The 20,775-nt window shown below is 45.9% G+C and overlaps 1 protein-coding gene across 9 annotated transcripts in view; it reads right to left on the reverse strand.

The window, feature by feature from the left end:
• Positions 1-20,348, reverse strand: part of LOC121578194 (CUGBP Elav-like family member 4) — a 155,843-nt gene extending 135,495 nt beyond the window's left edge. For all 9 annotated transcript variants that reach the window (XM_041892387.1, XM_041892384.1, XM_041892380.1 and 6 more), the window contains exon 1: positions 19,727-20,348. In XM_041892387.1, coding sequence (XP_041748321.1) covers positions 19,727-19,970 — 244 coding nt within the window. In that variant the 5' untranslated portion in view covers positions 19,971-20,348. The remainder of the gene's footprint in view (positions 1-19,726) is intronic.
• Positions 20,349-20,775: the final 427 nt, after the last annotated feature.

Below are 20,775 nucleotides of genomic sequence, written 5' to 3' on the forward strand. Positions count from 1 at the left end.
AGGTACACTGTATCTAGTTCTAGGATCAACAGCAGGTACACTGTAGCTAGTTCTAGGATCAACAGCAGGTACACTGTAGCAAGTTCTAGGATCAACAGCGAAGAGTTACACTGTCGCTAGTTCTAGGATCAACAGCAGAGAGGTACACTGTCGCTAGTTCTAGGATCAACAGCAGAGAGGTACACTTTCGCTAGTTCTAGGATCAACAGCGAAGAGGTACACTATCTAGGCCTATGTGCCTTGTTCCAATGTTGATCTAAACTAGATATTTTGTATCTACTAAAAGCTTGTATCTATTTAGACTTATACTTGTGCACCTGTTTATTGTCACACATGCTTATAAGATCTTTATTTTGCTCATAATTCATGATACTGAACGAATGTATCCTAATTTAATGGCTGCTTTTATTTACTTTCACTTGATTTTTCTTCTGTTGTTGCCCTAATATTGCTTCTATTGGATATGCTGTAATGTATCCCACAGGTTTCCTTGAAAACATTTCAAGGTGTATCCTGACACAAATCTTTGTCCCAAGATATATGCTATTACAAAATAATTATGTATGATCCAAATGACACACCTACATGTATATTAAACAGTGAACAATCATGATATTGTGCTTAATGCCATCAGATCATGTCTTTGTCTGATTCGAGTACATATTTCTGCTTTCTTAGCTCTCTTCTGGATGGGAGTAACCTTCCTTACTGTTCCTATTCCTGCCATTTGATTCCATTCAACCACCTAAACCTCAAGACAGCATGGAGAGGCAAACACACACACACACACGCATGCACACACACACACACACACACACACACTCACACACACACACACACACACACACACACACACACACACACACACACACACACACACACACACACACACACACACACATCCCTCTACTTGCACCACAATCTTACTAATAACAGTCTGTCAAGGTTTATAGTTATTAGTAACATCACTATAGTATAGATACACAGTACAGTGCAATCGGAAAGTATTCAGAGCCCTTGACTTTTTCCACACTTTGTTACGTTACAGCTTTATGCTAAAATTTATTAAATGACTTTTTTTCCTCATTAATCTACACACAATACCCCATAATGACAAATCGAAAACAAGTTCTTAGAAATTTCTGCAAATGTATATATGTATATATATATACAGTGGGGAGAACAAGTATTTGATACACTGCCGATTTTGCAGGTTTTCCTACGTACAAAGCATGTAGAGGTCTGTAATTTTTATCATAGGTACACTTCAACTGTGAGAGACGGAATATAAAACAAAAATCCAGAAAATCACATTGTATGATTTTTAAATAATGAATTTGCATTTTATTGCATGATATAAGTATTTGATCACCTACTAACCAGTAAGAATTCCGGCTCTCACAGACCTGTTAGTTTTTCTTTAAGAAGCCCTCCTGTTCTCCACTCATTACCTGTATTAACTGCATCTGTTTGAACTTGTTACCTGTATAAAAGACACCTGTCCACACACTCAATCAAACATACTCCAACCTCTCCACAATGGCCAAGACCAGAGAGCTGTGTAAGGACATCAGTGATACATTTGTAGACCTGCACAAGGCTGGGATGGGCTACAGGACAATAGGCAAGCAGCTTGGTGAGAAGGCAACAACTGTTGGCGCAATTATTAGAAAATGGAAGAAGTTCAAGATGACGGTCAATCACCCTCGGTCTGGGGCTCCATGCAAGATCTCACCTCATGGGGCATCAATGATCATGAGGAAGGTGAGGGATCATCCCAGAACTACACGGCAGGACCTGGTCAATGACCTGAAGAGAGCTGGGACCACAGTCTCAAAGAAAACCATTAGTAACACACTACGCCATCATGGATTAAAATCCTGCAGCGCACGCAAGGTCCCCCTGCTCAAACCAGCGCATGTCCAGGCCTGTCTGAAGTTTGGCAATGACCATCTGGATGATCCAGAGGAGGAATGGGAGAAGGTCATGTGGTCTGATGAGACAAAAATAGAGCTTTTTGGTCTAAACTCCACTCGCCGTGTTTGGAGGAAGAAGAAGGATGAGTACAACCCCAAGAACACCATCCCAACCTTGAAGCATGGAGGTGGAAACATCATTCTTTGGGGATGCTTTTCTGCAAAGGGGACAGGACGACTGCACCGTATTGAGGGGAGGATGGATGGGGCCATGTATCGCGAGATCTTGGCCAACAACCTCCTTCCCTCAGCAAGAGCATTGAAGATGGGTCTTGGCTGGGTCTTCCAGCATGACAACGACCCGAAACACACAGCCAGGGCAACTAAGGAGTGGCTCCGTAAGAAGCATCTCAAGGTCCTGGAGTGGCCTAGCCAGTCTCCAGACCTGAACCCAATAGAAAATCTTTAGAGGGAGCTGAAAGTCCGTATTGCCCAGCGACAGCCCCGAAACCTGAAGGATCTGGAGAAGGTCTGTATGGAGGAGTGGGCCAAAATCCCTGCTGCAGTGTGTGCAAACCTGGTCAAGACCTACAGGAAACGTATGATCTCTGTAATTGCAAACAAAGGTTTCTGTACCAAATATTAAGTTCTGCTTTTCTGATGTATCAAATACTTATGTCATGCAATAAAATGCAAATTAATTACTTAAAAATCATACAATGTGATTTTCTGGATTTTTGTTATACATTCCGTCTCTCACAGTTGAAGTGTACCTATGATAAAAATTACAGACCTCTACATGCTTTGTAAGTAGGAAAACCTGCAAAATCGGCAGTGTATCAAATACTTGTTCTCCCCACTGTATATATATATATATATGCAGTATCTCACAAAAGTGAGTACACCCCTCACATTTTTGTAAATATTTGAGTATGTCTTTTCATGTGACAACACTGAAGAAATGACACTTTGCTACAATGTAAAGTAGTGAGTGTACAGCTTGTATAACAGTGTAAATTTGCTGTCTCCTCAAAATAACACAACACACAGCCATTAATGTCTAAACCGCTGGCAACAAAAGTGAGTACACCCCTAAGTGAAAATGTCCAAATTGGGCCCAAAGTGTCAATATTTTGTGTGGCCACCATCATTTTCCAGCACTGCCTTAACCCTCTTGGGCATGGAGTTCACCAGAGCTTCACAGGTTGCCACTGGAGTCCTCTTCCACTCCTCCATGACGACATCACGGAGCTGGTGGATGTTAGAGACCTTGCACTCTTTTTGAGGATGCCCCACAGATGCTCAATAGGGTTTAGGTCTGGAGACATGCTTGGCCAGTCCACCACCTTTACCCTCAGCTTCAATAGCAAGGCAATGGTTGTCTTGGAGGTGTGTTTGGGGTCGTTATCATGTTGGAATACTGCCCTGCGGCCCAGTCTCTGAAGGGAGGGGATCATGCTCTGCTTCAGTATGTCACAGTACATGTTGGCATTCATGGTTCCCTCAATGAACTGTAGCTCCCCAGTGCCGGCAGCACTCATGCAGCCCCAGACCATGACACTCCCACCACCATGCTTGACTGTAGGCAAGACACACTTATCTTTGTACTCCTCACCTGGTTGCCGCCACACACGCTTGACACCATCTGAACCACATAAGTTTATCTTGGTCTCATCAGACCACAGGACATGGTTCCAGTAATCCATGTCCTTAGTCTGCTTGTCTTCAGCAAACTGTTTGCGGGCTTTCTTGTGCATCATCTTTAGAAGAGGCTTCCTTCTGGGACGACAGCCATGCAGACCAATTTGATGCAGTGTGCGGCGTATGGTCTGAGCACTGACAAGCTGACCCCCAACACCTTCAACCTCTGCAGCAATGCTGGCAGCACTCATACGTCTATTTCCCAAAGACAACCTCTGGATATGACGCTGAGCACGTGCACTCAACTTCTTTGGTCGACCATGGCGAGGCCTGTTATGAGTGGAACCTGTCCTGTTAAACCGCTGTATGGTCTTGGCCATCATGCTGCAGCTCAATTTCAGGGTCTTAGCAATCTTCTTATAGCCCAGGCCATCTTTATGTAGAGCAACAATTATTTTTTTCAGATCCTCAGAGAGTTCTTTGCCATGAGGTGCCATGTTGAACTTCTAGTGACCAGTATGAGGGAGTGTGAGAGCGATGACAACAAATTTAACACACCTGCTCCCCATTCACACCTGAGACCTTGTAACACTAACGAGTCACATGACACCGGGAAGGGAAAATGGCTAATTGGGCCCAATTTGGACATTTTCACTTAGGGGTGTACTCACTTTTGTTGCCAGCGGTTTAGACATTAATGGCTGTGTGTTGAGTTATTTTGAGGGGACAGCAAATTTACACTGTTATACAAGCTGTACACTCACTACTTTACATTGTAGCAAAGTGTCATTTATTCAGTGTTGTCACATGAAAAGATATACTCAAATATTTACAGAAATGTGAGGGGTGTACTCACTTTTGTGAGATACTGTATATATATTTTAAATCCTTATTTACATAAGTACTCATATTTTGCTATGAGACTAGAAATTGAGATCAGGTGCATCCTGTTTCCATTGATCATCCTTGAGATGTTTCTACAACTTGATTGGAGTTCACCTGTGGTAAATTCAATTGATTGGACATGATTTGGAAAGGCACACCTGTATACATAAGGTTCCACAGTTGAGAGTGCATGTCAGAGCAAAAACCAAGCCATGAGGTCGAAGGAATTGTCCATAGAGCTCCGAGACAGGATTGTGTCAAGGCACAGATCTGGGGAAGGGTGCCAAAACATTTCTGCAGCATTGAAGGTCCCTAAGAACATAGTGGCCTCCATCATTCCTAAATAGAAGAAGTTTGGAACCACCAGCACTCTTCCTAGAGCTGGACACCTGGCCAAACTGAGCAATCGGAGGAGAAGGGCCTTGGTCAGGGAGGTGACCAAGAACCCGATGGTCACTCTGACAGAGCTCCTGAGTTCATCTGTGGAGATGGGAGAAATTTCCAGAAGGACAACCATCTCTGCAGCACTCCACCAATCAGGCCTTTATGGTAGAGTGGCCAGATGGAAGCCACTCCTCGGTAAAATGCACATGACAGCCCGCTTGGAGTTTGCCAAAAAGGCACCTAAAGACTCTCAGACCATAAGAAACAAGATTCTCTGGTCTGATTAAACCAATATTGAACTCTTTGGTCTGAATGCCAAGCATCACGTCTGGAGGAAACCTGGCACCATCCCTACGGTGAAGTATAGTGATGGCAGCATCATGCTGTGGGAATGTTTTTCAGCGGCAGGGACTGGGACACTAGTCAGGATTGAGGGAAATATGAACGGAGCAAAGTACAGAGAAATCTTTGATGGAAACTTGCTCCAGAGCACTCAGGACCACAGACTAGGTGGGGGCAGCATATTTCAGTTTCTTTTTTTGTATAAATTTACAAATATTATGGGGTATTGTGTGGGAAAAAAAACTATTGAATCCATTTCGGAATAAGGCTGTAACGTAACAAAATGTGGAAAAAGTCAAGGGGTCTGAATACTTTCCGAATTAACTGTATACAATCAGCTGACTATAGACAATGGAACGTGTATCGTACTCTATAATTATATAGCATGTGTTCTCTATATTCAACTCAATTCAATTTGCTTCATTGGCATGACGTAACAATGTACATATTGCCAAAGCTTATAATTACACCTACACAGTGTAGATATGAGGTAAAGCAATGCATGTCAGAGAGATTGCTTGCACTATGACCAAACAAACAATATAGGGTTGTAATAATTCACTATCATTAATGGTACAAAGGATGCAGCACCACAATTCGGATATAAATCTCATTCAGGAGACCTTTTTGAGTCCTGGGTTGAATTCTCTGCTGTTCTCAGCCTGACCTATATGTTCCATTGATCTCTAAGAAGTCGAACTTCTAAATGTCAGTAGACGTCTGCATCAAACCGAGCCAGAATGTTGCAAGGCTTTAGCCTTACTAACCCTTTAACCGGTCCTGTAGGAGAGAGAAAGTTGGGGATGGTGGAGAATTCTGGTTGTTTCCATTGGCTCAGTTGGTTAGAGATCACTGCTTACCACACCAGAGTTAACAGTTTGATTCCTGCATGGGGTATCACACACACAAACATTTGCACATACGCACACACACACACACACACACACACACCACACTGTTCAGATGGAGCAATAGCAGGATATGTGTATGAAAAAAATAAAATAATTGCACTCACTAACTGTAAGTCTCCCTAGATAAGAGCGTCTGCTAAATGACTAAAATGTAAATGTAAAATGTGAGGACTAGCATTTTATAAGGAAAATATCTCTGTCAAATCGAATAAAGAGCGGTGACTACACAACAACCCCAAAAAGTGAAATGTACTATTAAAAACTGAATAAACAACAGAAGGTTTCCCACATTTTGAAAGTATTGCATTCTCCCACTCCGGAACAGAGGCTATATCTGTCACAGTTCCCTCAGCCAGAACCCAGAAGCAGACCAGGACAAGGAGAGTTGAACGAAGGTGAGGGTTTATTTAGATACAACCAAAGGTGCAGAATAATCCAGGGACAGAGCGGGCGGCGTGGATGAGTAGTTGGGGGTGCAGCACAAGGTCCAGTGATGGCTCGGCAGCCGCCGACCATCAGGCAGAGGAGGGGTGAAGGTTCCGGACGTGTGATGTTCATGGCTAACGATCCGGCAGGAACTGGATGTTTGGCCAGAGCCTAAAAGGGTGATGATGAGGGCCAGGTGTGCAGATTGCTGACGGGATGCAGGTGCGGAAACAAGAGAGCTCCCCGGAGCGTTCCCGAACCCTCGGGAAACTGGAGACTACGAACAGGAAACACTAGTCACCAGACAGGACCCGACTCAGACTGCCGGGATCGTTACAGTACCCCCCTCCGACCAACGCCACCGGGCGGACCTCCCGGAGCGCCAGGATGGAGGCGGTAGAAATCCCTGATGAGGTCAGCATCTAGGACCTGTCGCCGCGGAATCCAACTCCTCTCTTCAGGACCATACCCCTCCCAGTCCACGAGATACTGGAAACCCCGGCCCCGCCGTCTGGAATCCATGATGCGACGCACCGTGTAGGCAGGACCACCTCCGATCATCCGAGGAGGAGGAGGAGGAGGCGGAGGAGGCAACAGAGGACTGAGGAAGACAGGCTTGAGGCAGGAGACATGAAAGGTGGGATGGACTCTGAGCGTCCTCGGTAGTTTGAGTCGAACTGCCACCGGATTGATCACCTTCTCCACCACAAACGGACCAATGAACTTCGGTAACAACTTCCTAGACTCAGTCCGTAACGGAAGATCCCGTGTGGCCAACCAAACCCTATCTCCGATGGTATAGGTGGGAGCGGGGATCCGGCGACGATTCGCCTGGAGCTGATACCGATCCGAACCTCTAAGGAGTGCCTTTCTGGCCCGATGCCAGGTCCGGTGGCAACGACGAATATGAGCCTGAACAGAAGGCACTGATAGCTCCTTCTCCTGAGAAGGGAACAGGGGAGGTTGGTAGCCATACAGGCACTGGAAGGGAGACATCCCAGTGGCAGATGTAGGGAGAGTATTGTGGGCATACTCAACCCAAGGCAACTGAGAGGCCCAGGAGGTGGGGTTGGAAGAGACCAGACAGCGTAGCGTGGATTCCATCTTCTGGTTGGCTCTCTCCGCCTGACCATTGGATTGGGGGTGAAAACCAGATGTGAGACTGACTGTAGCTCCAATGGCCAAACAGAAGGACTTCCAGACAGCAGAGGTAAACTGAGGGCCACGGTCGGAAACGATATCACTGGGCAAACCGTGGACCCTGAAAACCTCCCTAACCAGGATCTCGGACGTCTCCGAGGCAGAGGGAAGCTTGGCAATAGGCACAAAGTGGGCGAACTTGCTGAATCTGTCCACGATAGTCAGAACGACCGTGTTCCCCTCAGAAGCGGGCAACCCAGTGACGAAGTCCAGGGCCAGATGCGACCATGGACGCCGGGGAATAGGAAGGGGGGTGAAGTAGTCCAGAGCTGGGCCGATTGGTACTCTTATTCTGCGCACACACTGGACAGGCAGCAACAAAACCCCGAGTATCCTCGGCCATGGCAGGCCACCAAAAACGTCTGCGAAGAAACGCCATAGTCCGAGCCACGCCCGGGGTGACAAGCCATCTTGCTGGCGTGGGACCATTTGAGGACCGCAGGACGAACCGACTCAGGCACAAACAACCGACCGGGTGGACCGTTACCGGGACCGGGCTGAGTCCGAAGGGCCGCCAGCACCTCCTCCTCAATCTTCCACATCACTGCTCCCACGACGCAGTTCCGGGGGAGAATAGTCTCGGTCTTGGACCCACTCTCCTCCGTCTTGGAGAACATCCGGGACAAGCGTCCGCCTTGCCGTTCTTAGATCCAGGTCGGAACGTCAGGGCAAACTTGAATCGTCCGAAAAACAACGCCCACCTGGCCTGACGGGAGTTGAGACGTTTAGCCGATTGCACGTAAGCAAGATTCTTGTGGTCAGTCCAGACAATAAACGGTTGCTCCGCCCCCCTCCAACCAGTGGCGCCACTCCTCCAAGGCAAGTTTCACCGCGAGAAGCTCCCGGTTACCCACATCGTAATTCCTCTCTGCAGGCGAAAGGCGACGAGAGTAGTAGGCGCAGGGATGGAGTTTACTGTCCGTGGAGCATCGCTGCGACAGGATAGCGCCAACTCCCACATCAGACGCGTCCACTTCAACGACGAACTGACGGGCCGTGTCCGGTTGAGAGAGAATCGGTGCGTTGGTGAATCGCCTCTTCAAATCCAGAAACGCTCGATCCGCCTCCGGATTCCACTTGAAGGTCCTGATACTGGAAGTCAAGGCAGTTAATGGAGCGGCCACACGGCTGTAATCCCGGATGAATCTGCGGTAGAAATTCGCAAACCCCAAAAATCTCTGGAGTTGCAATCTCGTACCGGGCTGGACCCATTCCAGAACCGCTCTAACCTTCTCCTGATCCATCCTAATCTCACCCCTGGAGATGATGTACCCGAGAAAGGATGTAGTGTGGGCGTGAAACTCGCACTTCTCGGCCTTCACGAACAGGCGATTCTCCAACAATCGCTGCAGAACCTGCCGGACATGCTGGACGTGGTCGGAAGGTTCCTTCGAGAAGATCAGAATGTCATCCAGGTAAACAAACACGAAGAGACCGATCATATCTCTCAGGACGTCGTTCACCATACTCTGGAATACCGCTGGAGCATTGGTCAGTCCAAACGGCATCACCTGATACTCGAGTGACCCATCGGTGTATTGAAACCCGTCAACCACTCGTCCCCCTCTCTGATCCGGACCAGGTGATACGCATTGCGTAGGTCTAGCTTGGTGAACACTGTAGCACCCTGTAAGGAGTCGAAGGCAGAACTCATCAAGGGCAGGGGATACTTGTTCTTGACCGTGATGTCATTCAACCCCCGATAATCAATACACGGTCGAAGAGAGCCATCCTTCTTTCCCACAAAGAAGAATCCTGCCCCCAGGGGGTGATGACGAGGGACGAACGAGACCAGCAGCTAGGGACTCCTTGATGTAGGTCTCCAACGCCTCACGTTCAGGTCGGGGAGATACTGTATAACCTTCCCTTGGGGTAGACAGCTCCAGGAACCAGGTTGATGGCACAATCATATGGTCGGTGGGGGAGGAAGTGACAGAGCCTTCTGCTTACTGAAAACTTCCCCCAAATCGTGATATGTCTCGGGAACCAGGGACAATTCTGGGGGGTTTAGCCTCAATCACCTGACTGGGAACCGAATGGGGGCAGGCAGTCTTGAGACAGTTAGCATGACAATCAAGGCTCCAACTCGTTACCTTGCCCGTCACCCAATCGAACGTGGGATTGTGTTCCTTCAGCCAGGGGTATCCAAGAACCAGAGGAACATGGGAAGACGGCAGAATGAAAAATGAAATCATCTCAGAATGATTCCCCGACAACCGCATCTTAACCGGTTCAGTCCTCATCGTGATACGTGCCAGACTACTGCCGTTCAGAGTGGTCGCTTCAATGGCTTCCGGCAATTGCTCCTTGGAAAGCCCCAGCTGTTCCACCAACTCGGCATCAAGAAAGCTTCCATCGGCACCTGAATCGATAAAAGCGTTAAGCGCTAAGCTCTGATTCCTGTTCACAAGGGTCGCCGGGAAGCGGGGTCTGACAGAGGTACTGAGAGGTTGAAACTGGCTCGCTAAAAGTCCTCCCAATTTTAGCGAGCCGGGCAGTTTGACGACCGCCGGGAACAAGTGGAGATGTACTGTCCCGAGCGACCACAGTAGAGGCAGCAGTTGGTCTTACGTCTATGTTGGCGCTCCTCCTTGGTTAACCCGTGCCGCCCCACTTGCATGGGTTCAGAATCGGGAGAGAGGTCCTCTCCACTAATCCTTAGTGGTGGAGAATGATCGACGTGTTCTGGTCCACCACCCGACCCGACTGGGAACTGAGAAGCTGATCGATTGGACGGACCCCATTGCTTCTCCCTCCTTCGCTCTCGGACTCGATTATCCACCCGAATAGACAAGGCTACCAAGCTGTCCAGGTCACTAGGCTCCGGATAGGAGATCAACTCATCCTTGAGCTGCTCCGACAGGCCCTGGTAAAAGGCCGCTTGCAAAGACTCCTCGTTCCATCCACTCTCCACAGCCAACGTCTTGAACTCGATCACGAAGTCGGCCACGCTGCGAGTTCCTTGGTGAAGAGAAAACAGACGCCTAGCTGCGTCCCCCTCGGACGGAATGGTCGAAGAGCTTCCTCATCTCGGCCGTGAACCCCTGGTATGAAGCCATGCAGGGATCCTGTCGTTCCCAAACGGCTGAAGCCCACTCCAGCGCTCGACCACGCAGCAACTCAATCAAAAAGGCTATCCTAGCCTTGTCAGTGGCATAAGAGTAGGGCTGTAGATCGAACACTAATCCACACTGCATAAGGAAGGAACGGCATCTTCCCAGCTCCCCCTCATACTTATCCGGCGTCGGAACCTTGGGCTCACGGAGGGACACAACTTCAGAAGCGGCAGGCGAGATGGGTGAAACCGGTAGTGGGTCCTCCACCGGACACTGGCGTTGGTTCTGGACCTCCGTCAGGCCGGTAGAAAGGTTCCGAACTGACAACGCGATCTCCTGTAGTACCATGCTATGCTGGCCCAACATCTTCTCCTGCTGGGTAATGGCATGGCGAACAGAGTCCAGGTCCGCTGGGTTCATATTTGGCCGGATCGTTCTGTCACAGTTCCCTCAGCCAGAACCCAGAAGCAGACCAGGACAAGGAGAGTTGAACGAAGGTGAGGGTTTATTTAGATACAACCAAAGGTGCAGAATAATCCAGGGACAGAGCGGGCGGCGTGGATGAGTAGTTGGGGGTGCAGCACAAGGTCCAGTGATGGCTCGGCAGCCGCCGACCATCAGGCAGAGGAGGGGTGAAGGTTCCGGACGTGTGATGTTCATGGCTAACGATCCGGCAGGAACTGGATGTTTGGCCAGAGCCTAAAAAGGGTGATGATGAGGGCCAGGTGTGCAGATTGCTGACGGGATGCAGGTGCGGAAACAAGAGAGCTCCCCGGAGCGTTCCCGAACCCTCGGGAAACTGGAGACTACGAACAGGAAACACTAGTCACCAGACAGGACCCGACTCAGACTGCCGGGATCGTTACAATATCTGAAACAGCAGGGAAACAAGCAGAAGGATCGAACAGACCCCAAGCGTCAGCCTCTTGAAACATTTGACATGGACCACAATAACACATAGATGATGCAACGGCCTTGAAAAGAGAAACTATTTACCCCTCCAAAACAGTGCTACAGTAAGCTTTCAGGCACTTAAAATCGCCATAGCAATGACATGGCAATAGCAAAAATATATATATATCATCTTAATATGAGGAAGGAGGAGGTTGAGCTTTGGGCATTTTATTTAGGCTCTTTTAGGGAAAACAACATGCTAAGCTGAGTAGAGTTTTAAGGCTGACCAAGTGTGCTTCAGATTTTGAATTTTGTATGCAGTATACTAAAACATTGTAAAGCGGTTAAGTGAAACATAAATATTTCAGGGAGATATTGTATATCTACATAAAAAGATTTTCCCTGCATTTTCACACTGTATTGTGCTGATAATTGCTTATTAAGCATTATGCCTTTAAGGCTACAGGTATGGGTGTGGTTAGATGCGTGTTCAACCCACAGGTGCCATCTTGAATTGGTAGATTCAATGGGGTGATGTCTGAGTTGGGTCATCCCAATCATCCCACTTAGCATTTACCATCTTGAATTAGGCTGAAGGCCTGTTGTTTGAAGAGAGCCTAGCATTATTTGTTACTAATAAGAGTAGTTGTTTGTTTGCTAAAAAGAGTAGTAAAACGTATAATTCAAGAAAAAAAGTATAGTTCAGAATAAAGTGCTTGGGGTCAGGCTAGGCTGTACAAGGCATCCAAGCTTGCTTGCATCGCACCACCAGTAAACATCAGGACTATTAACACACTATTCTGATATGGATATATCCTTTACTTGATTAGACTTGAGATTATTCAACCACAGCAAGTAGTACAGAGGTCTATTATGTAGTTATGTATACAACTAGTTATATATCTGTCATTCCCATTGAAAGCAAGTCTGATAAGCAGTAGGTTCGTTCTATGTGCAATATTTATATGCTTCCCCTCTGTAAATGTTGCTCCGTTAAGATTACTGAGATCAGCAGCTCCTATGACCTGAGGGATGAGTCCCTTTCCTCCAGGTCAATGTAACAATAATCCCCTAGACCTCACGTTGTGGATACATTCCCAACATCATAATAAGAGCAAATACTGTATGCTAAGTAGACAACATTATGTCATATTAATGTCATATTGAAAATCCAGTTGTCAATCTAGCACTCTTAACATTGGAACTCAACATTTGCAGTGGCAGATTAACAATAATTAGCCGCAACATGTTATTACTCAGTTTAAGAACTGTTTTTACAACACAGTACTTTGAGAGGAATGAGGATACATGTAAAAACAAGAGAGGACACGTGTGATTAGAATCTGTTCTTCCTGCACAATCAAAGTCAAACAATTCCTCTTCTGCTTTCACGTGTGTGTGTATTTGGATTTACTATTTACCAGAAGTCCTCACAAGGATAGTAAAACAAGGAAAATTTGGACAAGTGGGGACATTTCGCCGGTCCCCACAAGGAATAATTATATTTTTAGGCATAGGGGTTAAGGTTAGGATTAGGGTTAGGTTTATGTTTATGGTTTGGGGTTAAGGTTAGGGTTAAGGTTAGGGTTAGGGTTAGGTTAAGGGTTAGGGGTTAGGGAAAATAGGATTTTGAATGGGAATCAATTGTTTGGTCCCCACAAGGATAGAATACAAATGTGTGTGTGTGTGTGTGTGTGTGTGTGTGTGTGTGTGTGTGTGTGTGTGTGTGTGTGTGTGTGTGTGTGTGTGTGTGTGTGTGTGTGTGTGTGTGTGTGTGTGTGTGTGTGTGTGTGTGTGTGTGTGTGTGTGTGTGCGTGCGTGCGTGCATACGCAAATTGCAAAGTGCCAGAAAATGATTTTCCAAACACTTCCATATGTCAATCTCCTGAACTAAGATGAGACTGCATCCTCTGCCAGACCGTCCCCAATTCTCCATGATGATAAAGGTCACAAGCTTTAATGAGTCCAATGAGGAGGTCACAGGAGCAAGAGTTCTCTTCCCCCCTGACAACCGTCATGACTCCCGACATGCAGTTAGAATGCTGATCCCTTAGTCTTCCACCCCCTCACTGTTTCCCTCCTTCCGCCCCCCATTCCTCTCCTCCCTACATGGCCATCGCTCACCGTGAGTAACTGGCTCTCCGGGCTAGTGGCCGGCCCCTTCTGACAATCCTGGCCAATCATAATGGACAGTAGCAGCCAAGGTGCCTTGACAACTGTCCCCGCTGACAAATGATAGTTGGCGTATCTACATACACGTCTCTCGTTCTCCTCCCTATTTTTTTCGTCTTGCATCTCAGATGTTTTTAGATACATAGAGGTGTGCTCAGATGTTTTTAGATACATAGAGGTGTGCTCAGATGTTTTTACATACATAGAGGTGTGCATGGGGCGGGACGTGACCTCGTCGGTGACACATGTTGCCTGTTTTCCTCAACAAAACGCTCAATATCGATCACGTCACGTCGTCATAGAAACAGTGCACAATGTGGTGTCTGAGTGTGCATTTCGATTGGAGCTGAGTGGAGAATTCTGGGCAGGGGATGAGAGAGGGAAGGAGAGGTACACACATATACACACACACATCCCAAACCAACGATGTGAGGAGAAAAATGAGCCCACAGAGGGGATGATGCAACGTGAATGAAATCCTGCGGCCGGAACATGTGGCGCATTAACGCAGCCTGGCAGAAAAACATCCCAGTCTCTCTCTCTCTCTCTCTCTCTCTCTCTCTCTCTCTCTCTCTCTCTCTCTCTCTCTCTCTCTCTCTCTCTCTCTCTCTCTCTAATTCATAGCCTCACTGCCTGTTAGGAGGAACTTCCAATGCAGCAACCTGTAACACCTTCACAGGAGTCCCACAGTGTATTACCTTTACAATACTGCAGTGCCTTCAGACATTCTGTCCATTGACAATGTTCCCAGTTTCAGCTAGTTTTCAAAGCAGTCAGTGTCCAGGTTTTATGGATTTTGAATGATAGAAGAAATGTAGAAATAGCTCATGAGGATTTCCATTGCTTCTCTAAGAAGAAGGGTCCCTAGGTGGATACCTAGAATCCATTAAAGTAAGCCACAGGTCTAGAACTATAAGGGCCAGTTACCCAGACCCAGATTAAACTGCTCATCAACACCCTGTACAGTATATCACCCTCTCTATCCACTATAGTTACAGCAGTTTAACTGTCCTCTCTTAAGCAAACAGTGTAGGAATGGTAGCTTACTAACTGCAAACACATGTAAATAACTACCTTTGCTATCTGTGGGGCAAAACAATTCACTGTTTATAGTTGGTTAGCTACAGAAACCTCTCTTTGCCTAGCAACTATAACACTGCTTCATGCCTCCAAAACTAACAATGTGGCTCCAGTAATGTTTACATGTTGATGTTTGTGACATTTAGGCTACTTTTATAGCAGACCTTGGGGGACATAGTGTAAGGTAAGCAGTTTTTGGAAATGAAAATCAGGACAATTTTCGCTGTAGTCCTTTCAAATACTTGTATTAATTGTAACACAGAAATGGATTACCCCTCCACAGTTTTCGTCATCTTAGCCTATCTAGTAATTTTAGAATCACCCAAGTTTGGTAGACTATGCTGTTGCCTGCTCTTTCTGGCCATGGGCATGGTTGTTCATGCAGTGGTTACAATATAACACTGATCAAATCTTCTCATAAAAGGTCCGCGGCAAAGCCATGGCAGCAAACGAGTTTGGTACAGGGATAAACATAATTTTGAGATGCAAATCTGATTGGATGCAGCATTTGATCATTGAAATATCAGCCTCAATTTAACTTCAGAGCTGCTTTTTATTTCTGAAGGCTTATCAGGGACATTTCCGGGGACAGCTCTAGCCGGGGACAGACCACCAAAATCGGGGACTGACCCAAGAAATTGGGGATGTCTGGTCACCCTACCATAGCAGATCTTGAAAGCCATATTTCTTAGATAGGATTGAGCACCTGTGACAATGTATCTACACCACTTGCCAGCCTATTTTCTAGGACAAAAGAAGGTGAGGGCAGAGAGCCCAACGGGAGCCTCTTTCTGTCTTTCACTTGAATTGCTCAGAAAACACCCCAAGATATCAGTATACCTAGTCTTAGTTTTTCTCTCACTTTCAAAGGGACTCCTAGGAAAACCCGAAGCAGAGCAACTCAAGGCAACTCTAACAAGGGAGAACATTTTCAGTGAATGTAACAATACATGTAATTACTCTGTCACTACATGCATATTACATTGTTATTACACCAAAGCAACTGACAGTCGTACATGTTAGGATTGACCCACTGACCCAAGGTGTATTACTGTACGTGGGCGGATTCTAGCTAGGTCACCTGGTTCATAGCGTGCTGCCATATCTCCCCTATCCTCCCTCCCATACTGCATTGCAAAAAAATAGAGAAAACGGCCCCTCTTTGTGCCGACGTCCGTCTCAGCATGCGCGACGGCAGCCAGTGACGGTTATAAATGGCCTCTATTAGCACGGCCCAGTCGCAGAGGGGAGAGAAATAAAATCATTGGGAGAATGTAGGGCTAGTGCTGTCGCCTTTGTGCCCGTTCCCTTCCCACCCCAGCCTCCTCTATCCACCCCTTTCCTTTCAAGGGGACAGCAACCTAAAGACTAGATTACTAGTGATACATGGGGTCATTATTGGGATAGTTATGGCAATAGTATAGTATAGTATAGTAGCATCAGAGGCATTTGCAACAATGAAAATACTAGGCTAGGAGTCTGTCTAACAATTATTGTGGTGTCACATGTTGCTATAACATTCTAGAATATTAATAGCATCTATAGGTGGGGTTGGTTGTTATTAACACTTTCACAGCTTTTTTCGTAACCACACTAAATCAATTGAGGGTTGTCGTGAACCAGGGAAATAAAGAGGGAAATGGGATATGAAGGAACGGAGGATGAGGAGGAGAAGAGGGAGAATCAGGGAAAGGAGTAAAGGTGTAGATAAAGTATGTGGAGGAAAGCGAGAGGTGGAGGAGTATTTCGATGAGAAGTTAAATGCTACTGAAAGAAGAAAAGGAGGAAACAGAAGATGGAGAGAGAAGAAAGATTAAATGGAGTGAACAAGTTTAGCTGTGGCTGGAGGGCTGGAGTCTGATATTTAGACAAATAACCATAGGAGCCAAGCCATCAATCAGCTCAGAACATTCCAATAAGTGGCAAAAGGCTGCAAATGTTCTCAGACCCTAGTGTTGTGCACTTTTCTTGCAGTATTAATTCCAATGAAAAGCCAATAACTTTCTTCAACGCTAAAGTAGTTAATAGGGCAACATTGCCCTTGTTTGATTTATAGCTTTTGGACTATATTTTGTAAAAAAGTCAGATAATGATGCCGTACACGTTTTGCCAGCTTATAGATGTATCCAAAATATTGGTAACACTTTACTTTAGGCCGACATGTATAAAGGATTATGATGCAGTTATAATGCATGTCAGACTTGTTGTAAGCATGTATGAACCCGTTATAATGTCTTACTATCATTTCACAATGATCCTGACTAGGCTTTTCAGTCTCTCGAAATCGCAGCATCTAATTCCACAATCGTAACACTTTATTTGACAGTGCCATTTTGGCATGTATATGATAGTGTCGTTTCACAATGACATTTAGTCTACCATGCTATGTCACCAACATAACTAGGTTAATGTCCAGGGTGTAGGCCACTACAGTCATAATGCAAACCGCTGCCTCTGTCATGACAATGGTTATTTGACATGAGAGGTTATGATTGGACATGGCCCCTTATGGCAGGTCTTATAACACCTTCATATCTATGACACAGTCAAATATTTTCAGCTTTCTAATAACACATTATAAAGGCTTACACATGCTTATAACAAGTAACAAACCCTTATACCTGTTGGTAACAAGTTACCAAAAATATGATTTACCTTACGTTAAAACATTCAGACATAATCTTACAGCAACTTTAAACAAAACGCAACATTCAACAAACACCCTCTGTTTGTGGGAAGGTGTGGGGATATTGGGTTGGCTGGGAGAAGAGGTGTATATATACTGTCTATAGCCAACCAGCTAGCCAGCGAGAGAGCTGTTGCATCCAGCTAGTTAAAATATGAGAGCGGTGCTGCGAAGGGGGCCGCACTAATAAAAGTGGGGGCCTAGCCTGTGAGGCCAGGCAATATATCGCCCTAAGGAGACAGTTCCTAGAATCAGCCGGCATGGCCTCCCATAGTTCACAGGCCGCGCGTGATTAACCGTCGGACAGGGAGTCCTTACTACAGCTGGGCTATTAATAAAAGATAACCCCCCCTTTTCCTCTTCCCCCTCCTCCTCCTACTCCTCCTCCCCCTTCCCACTCCTCTCTTTGGTTCCCCCATCCCCGGCAATCTCCTCCTCCCTTCCTCCTGCTTTATTTCTATATCATCATTATTTATCGACACATGCAAAATGTCACGTTGTTAACAGGGGGAGGTTAGGAAAGCTGAAATGTTCTGTTTGTGCTTTAACGTCCACATGTGAAGTGACCCTGTGGAGTCTGAAAATGCCCTCCAGGTGTAGCAGATCAATTATTGACCTCATTAAGATTCTAATGCCCTGAGCGAATAGGGAATAGCTAACCAATGGATAATTTTTTGTAATTTAGCAGACGCTCTTATCCAGAGCCACTGAGTGAGTGCATACATTTTTCATACTGGCCCCCTGTGGGAATCGAACCCACAACCCTGGCTTTGCAAGCACCATGCTCTACCAACTGAGCTACACGGGACACCACTCTAAAGAGCCTGAAATCAACTTCCATAACATTGGTCATTACCGTTACACTAGAGGTATATGGCTGGTCATTACCCCAAGGTATATGACCGATCGTTAGCATTACACTGAAGACGTGACGGATCATTGCATCACACAACAGGTATACAGCATTGTGTAAAATTACCATAACACCAAAGGGTTGACTAGGTCTCACTTTGTAATGCATTGCATAGTAATGCAAAACACTAGACTCTTGATACACCATCATCAAGGCTACAGGTAAATGCAAATATTATGCAGCTGAGAAATTAACACACAAACACATGCAGGCGTACACACACACACACACACACACACACAGTTCTCTCTCTATGTATAAACTGGTTGTTCAAACACCTGTCTTCACACCATATTCAAAGAGTTCCCTGACATCCCTTTTTACTTTCTAAAACTGCAAAACGTCTGCATAATGCCAGGCACTAGACTAGGGAACAACCTCAATTACATATTGTAGGTAAGGTGGGTGGACAACAGGTAATGGGTTTAGATAGGAAATACTGTAGAATGCATTATGTAAAATCTAAGAAAGTATTGGTTACATTTTCTCAGAGAATAATACAGTAGGCTATAAAAAGCATGTACCCAATCATGCACGATCACGCGCACACACACCAACACATTTTTCCTCCCTCCCTCACTCTCCTCATGTTACAAGCAATTTGGCATTACGCGCAACAGAGTGCAAGATGGTGCCGTGGGCAATGAGCCATTGGTTCCTCCGGTATACTCGAGAAAAATGTGAACTTTCAATCGTGGAGATTCTACACTTGTGAATGAATGCACGATAACTACATGTGTGACTTACTCTTAACACGTATAGCCCACACTTCCAAAGTTACAAGATAAACTGCGACTTGCTCTTAATATTGTTACATAATAGCCTATTAGGTCGTGATTCTTGACAGCGCTATGTGCCCGGATATCTCAGCACAACAGAGGTTTGAGTATATGTTATTTGAAATGGCTCAATGTTGACCACGGAATCAAGACTATAAAAATTGACTATTCCTCTTTCTGTTAACATGAACATGAAACCTAAAAGAGTAAGCTACAATAGTAAATGTCACAAAAAAGCTACTGTGAGAAACGCAAGTAATATTGCGCAACCACATCCATCAAATCCAATACGAGTCGGTCCTGTCTCCCGAACTAGGGGGAACACGATTGCTTGCCATGGAAAGACATTCGTGATAGGCAGCGGCAACCGGAGCCGCAGAGAAAAGAGAGTGAAGATGGGGATCCCGCTCTCTCGGGGACTGGGTAGGAGGCGCAACCCACCTTTGTGCATGCCCGTAAAGCGGTCCTTGAGGACGGTGAGCTCGTAGATCTTGCCGAACTCCTCGAAGAGCGGCCGGAGGTCCTTCTCGTCCAGGTTGCGCGGTATTTGCCCGATGAACAGTTTGATGGCGTCGTGGTCTTTCATGGGGATGGTGCCCCCGCAGCCCGCCGGACTGTGGCTGTGGCTTAATCCGTTCACTAGCCCGTTTGTGCCGTCCACCTGTCCATTTGTTAAAGTTGCCATCTTCGGACAGGCAATGAGTTGTGGTAACAGCGGCAGCAGCAGCAGCGCAATCTTGGTGGCCGTTGTATAGAAGCCTCCGAACGAAGTAGCCTATTGATTAAAAAAATATATATCTGAAAAGCCTTGCTGGTCCTGCTTCTAGTCCTACCAACGCAAATATGTACATGAATAAGTATACATATGTAGCATTGGGCTAAAACGAATATCAAAAGCTTGGAGCTGGTCTTCTGGTCCCGGTGGAGGCGTGATTCCTTGTAGACTATTTATGTCCTAATTAATAATTAATTAATTCATTTAATAAAAGAGAGAGAGAGAGAGACCAAGAACTTTCGTATTTTATTTACACCTCCTTTCATTCCCCTAGTCCCTGCTTCTAGGTTCCCTTTTAATTTTTGCATTGAGAAGTCGGAATGGGTGTTCTCGGTTTAAACGGACAGGGCCAGCTCAAGAGCTGCAAGGACTGCGGGGAGGTATAGAACGAGGGGAACCACTAGGACTCGATGTTTGTGTTACACAGCGTTTTCTCTCCCCCTTCCGGTTTAGAAAGCTGAATGGTATGATCCAAGGGAAAGGGGGTCTATAAAAAAAAGAAAATAGTGATAGTAATCTGTACGGTTCTTTGTGCAATAGTCTATCATGTGCAAATCACGCCACGTCCGCAGCGAAATAATAGGTCGAATAATAATATTAATAGGCCTAATAATAATAATAATAATAATAATAATAATAATAATAACAATAATAATAATAATAATAATGTGCTATAAAACATATCTCTACCATATTTCCCTTCAAAATATAGGCC

The sequence above is a fragment of the Coregonus clupeaformis genome, chromosome 12, assembly GCF_020615455.1.
Source record: "Coregonus clupeaformis isolate EN_2021a chromosome 12, ASM2061545v1, whole genome shotgun sequence".
In the NCBI taxonomy this organism is placed as follows: domain Eukaryota; kingdom Metazoa; phylum Chordata; class Actinopteri; order Salmoniformes; family Salmonidae; genus Coregonus; species Coregonus clupeaformis.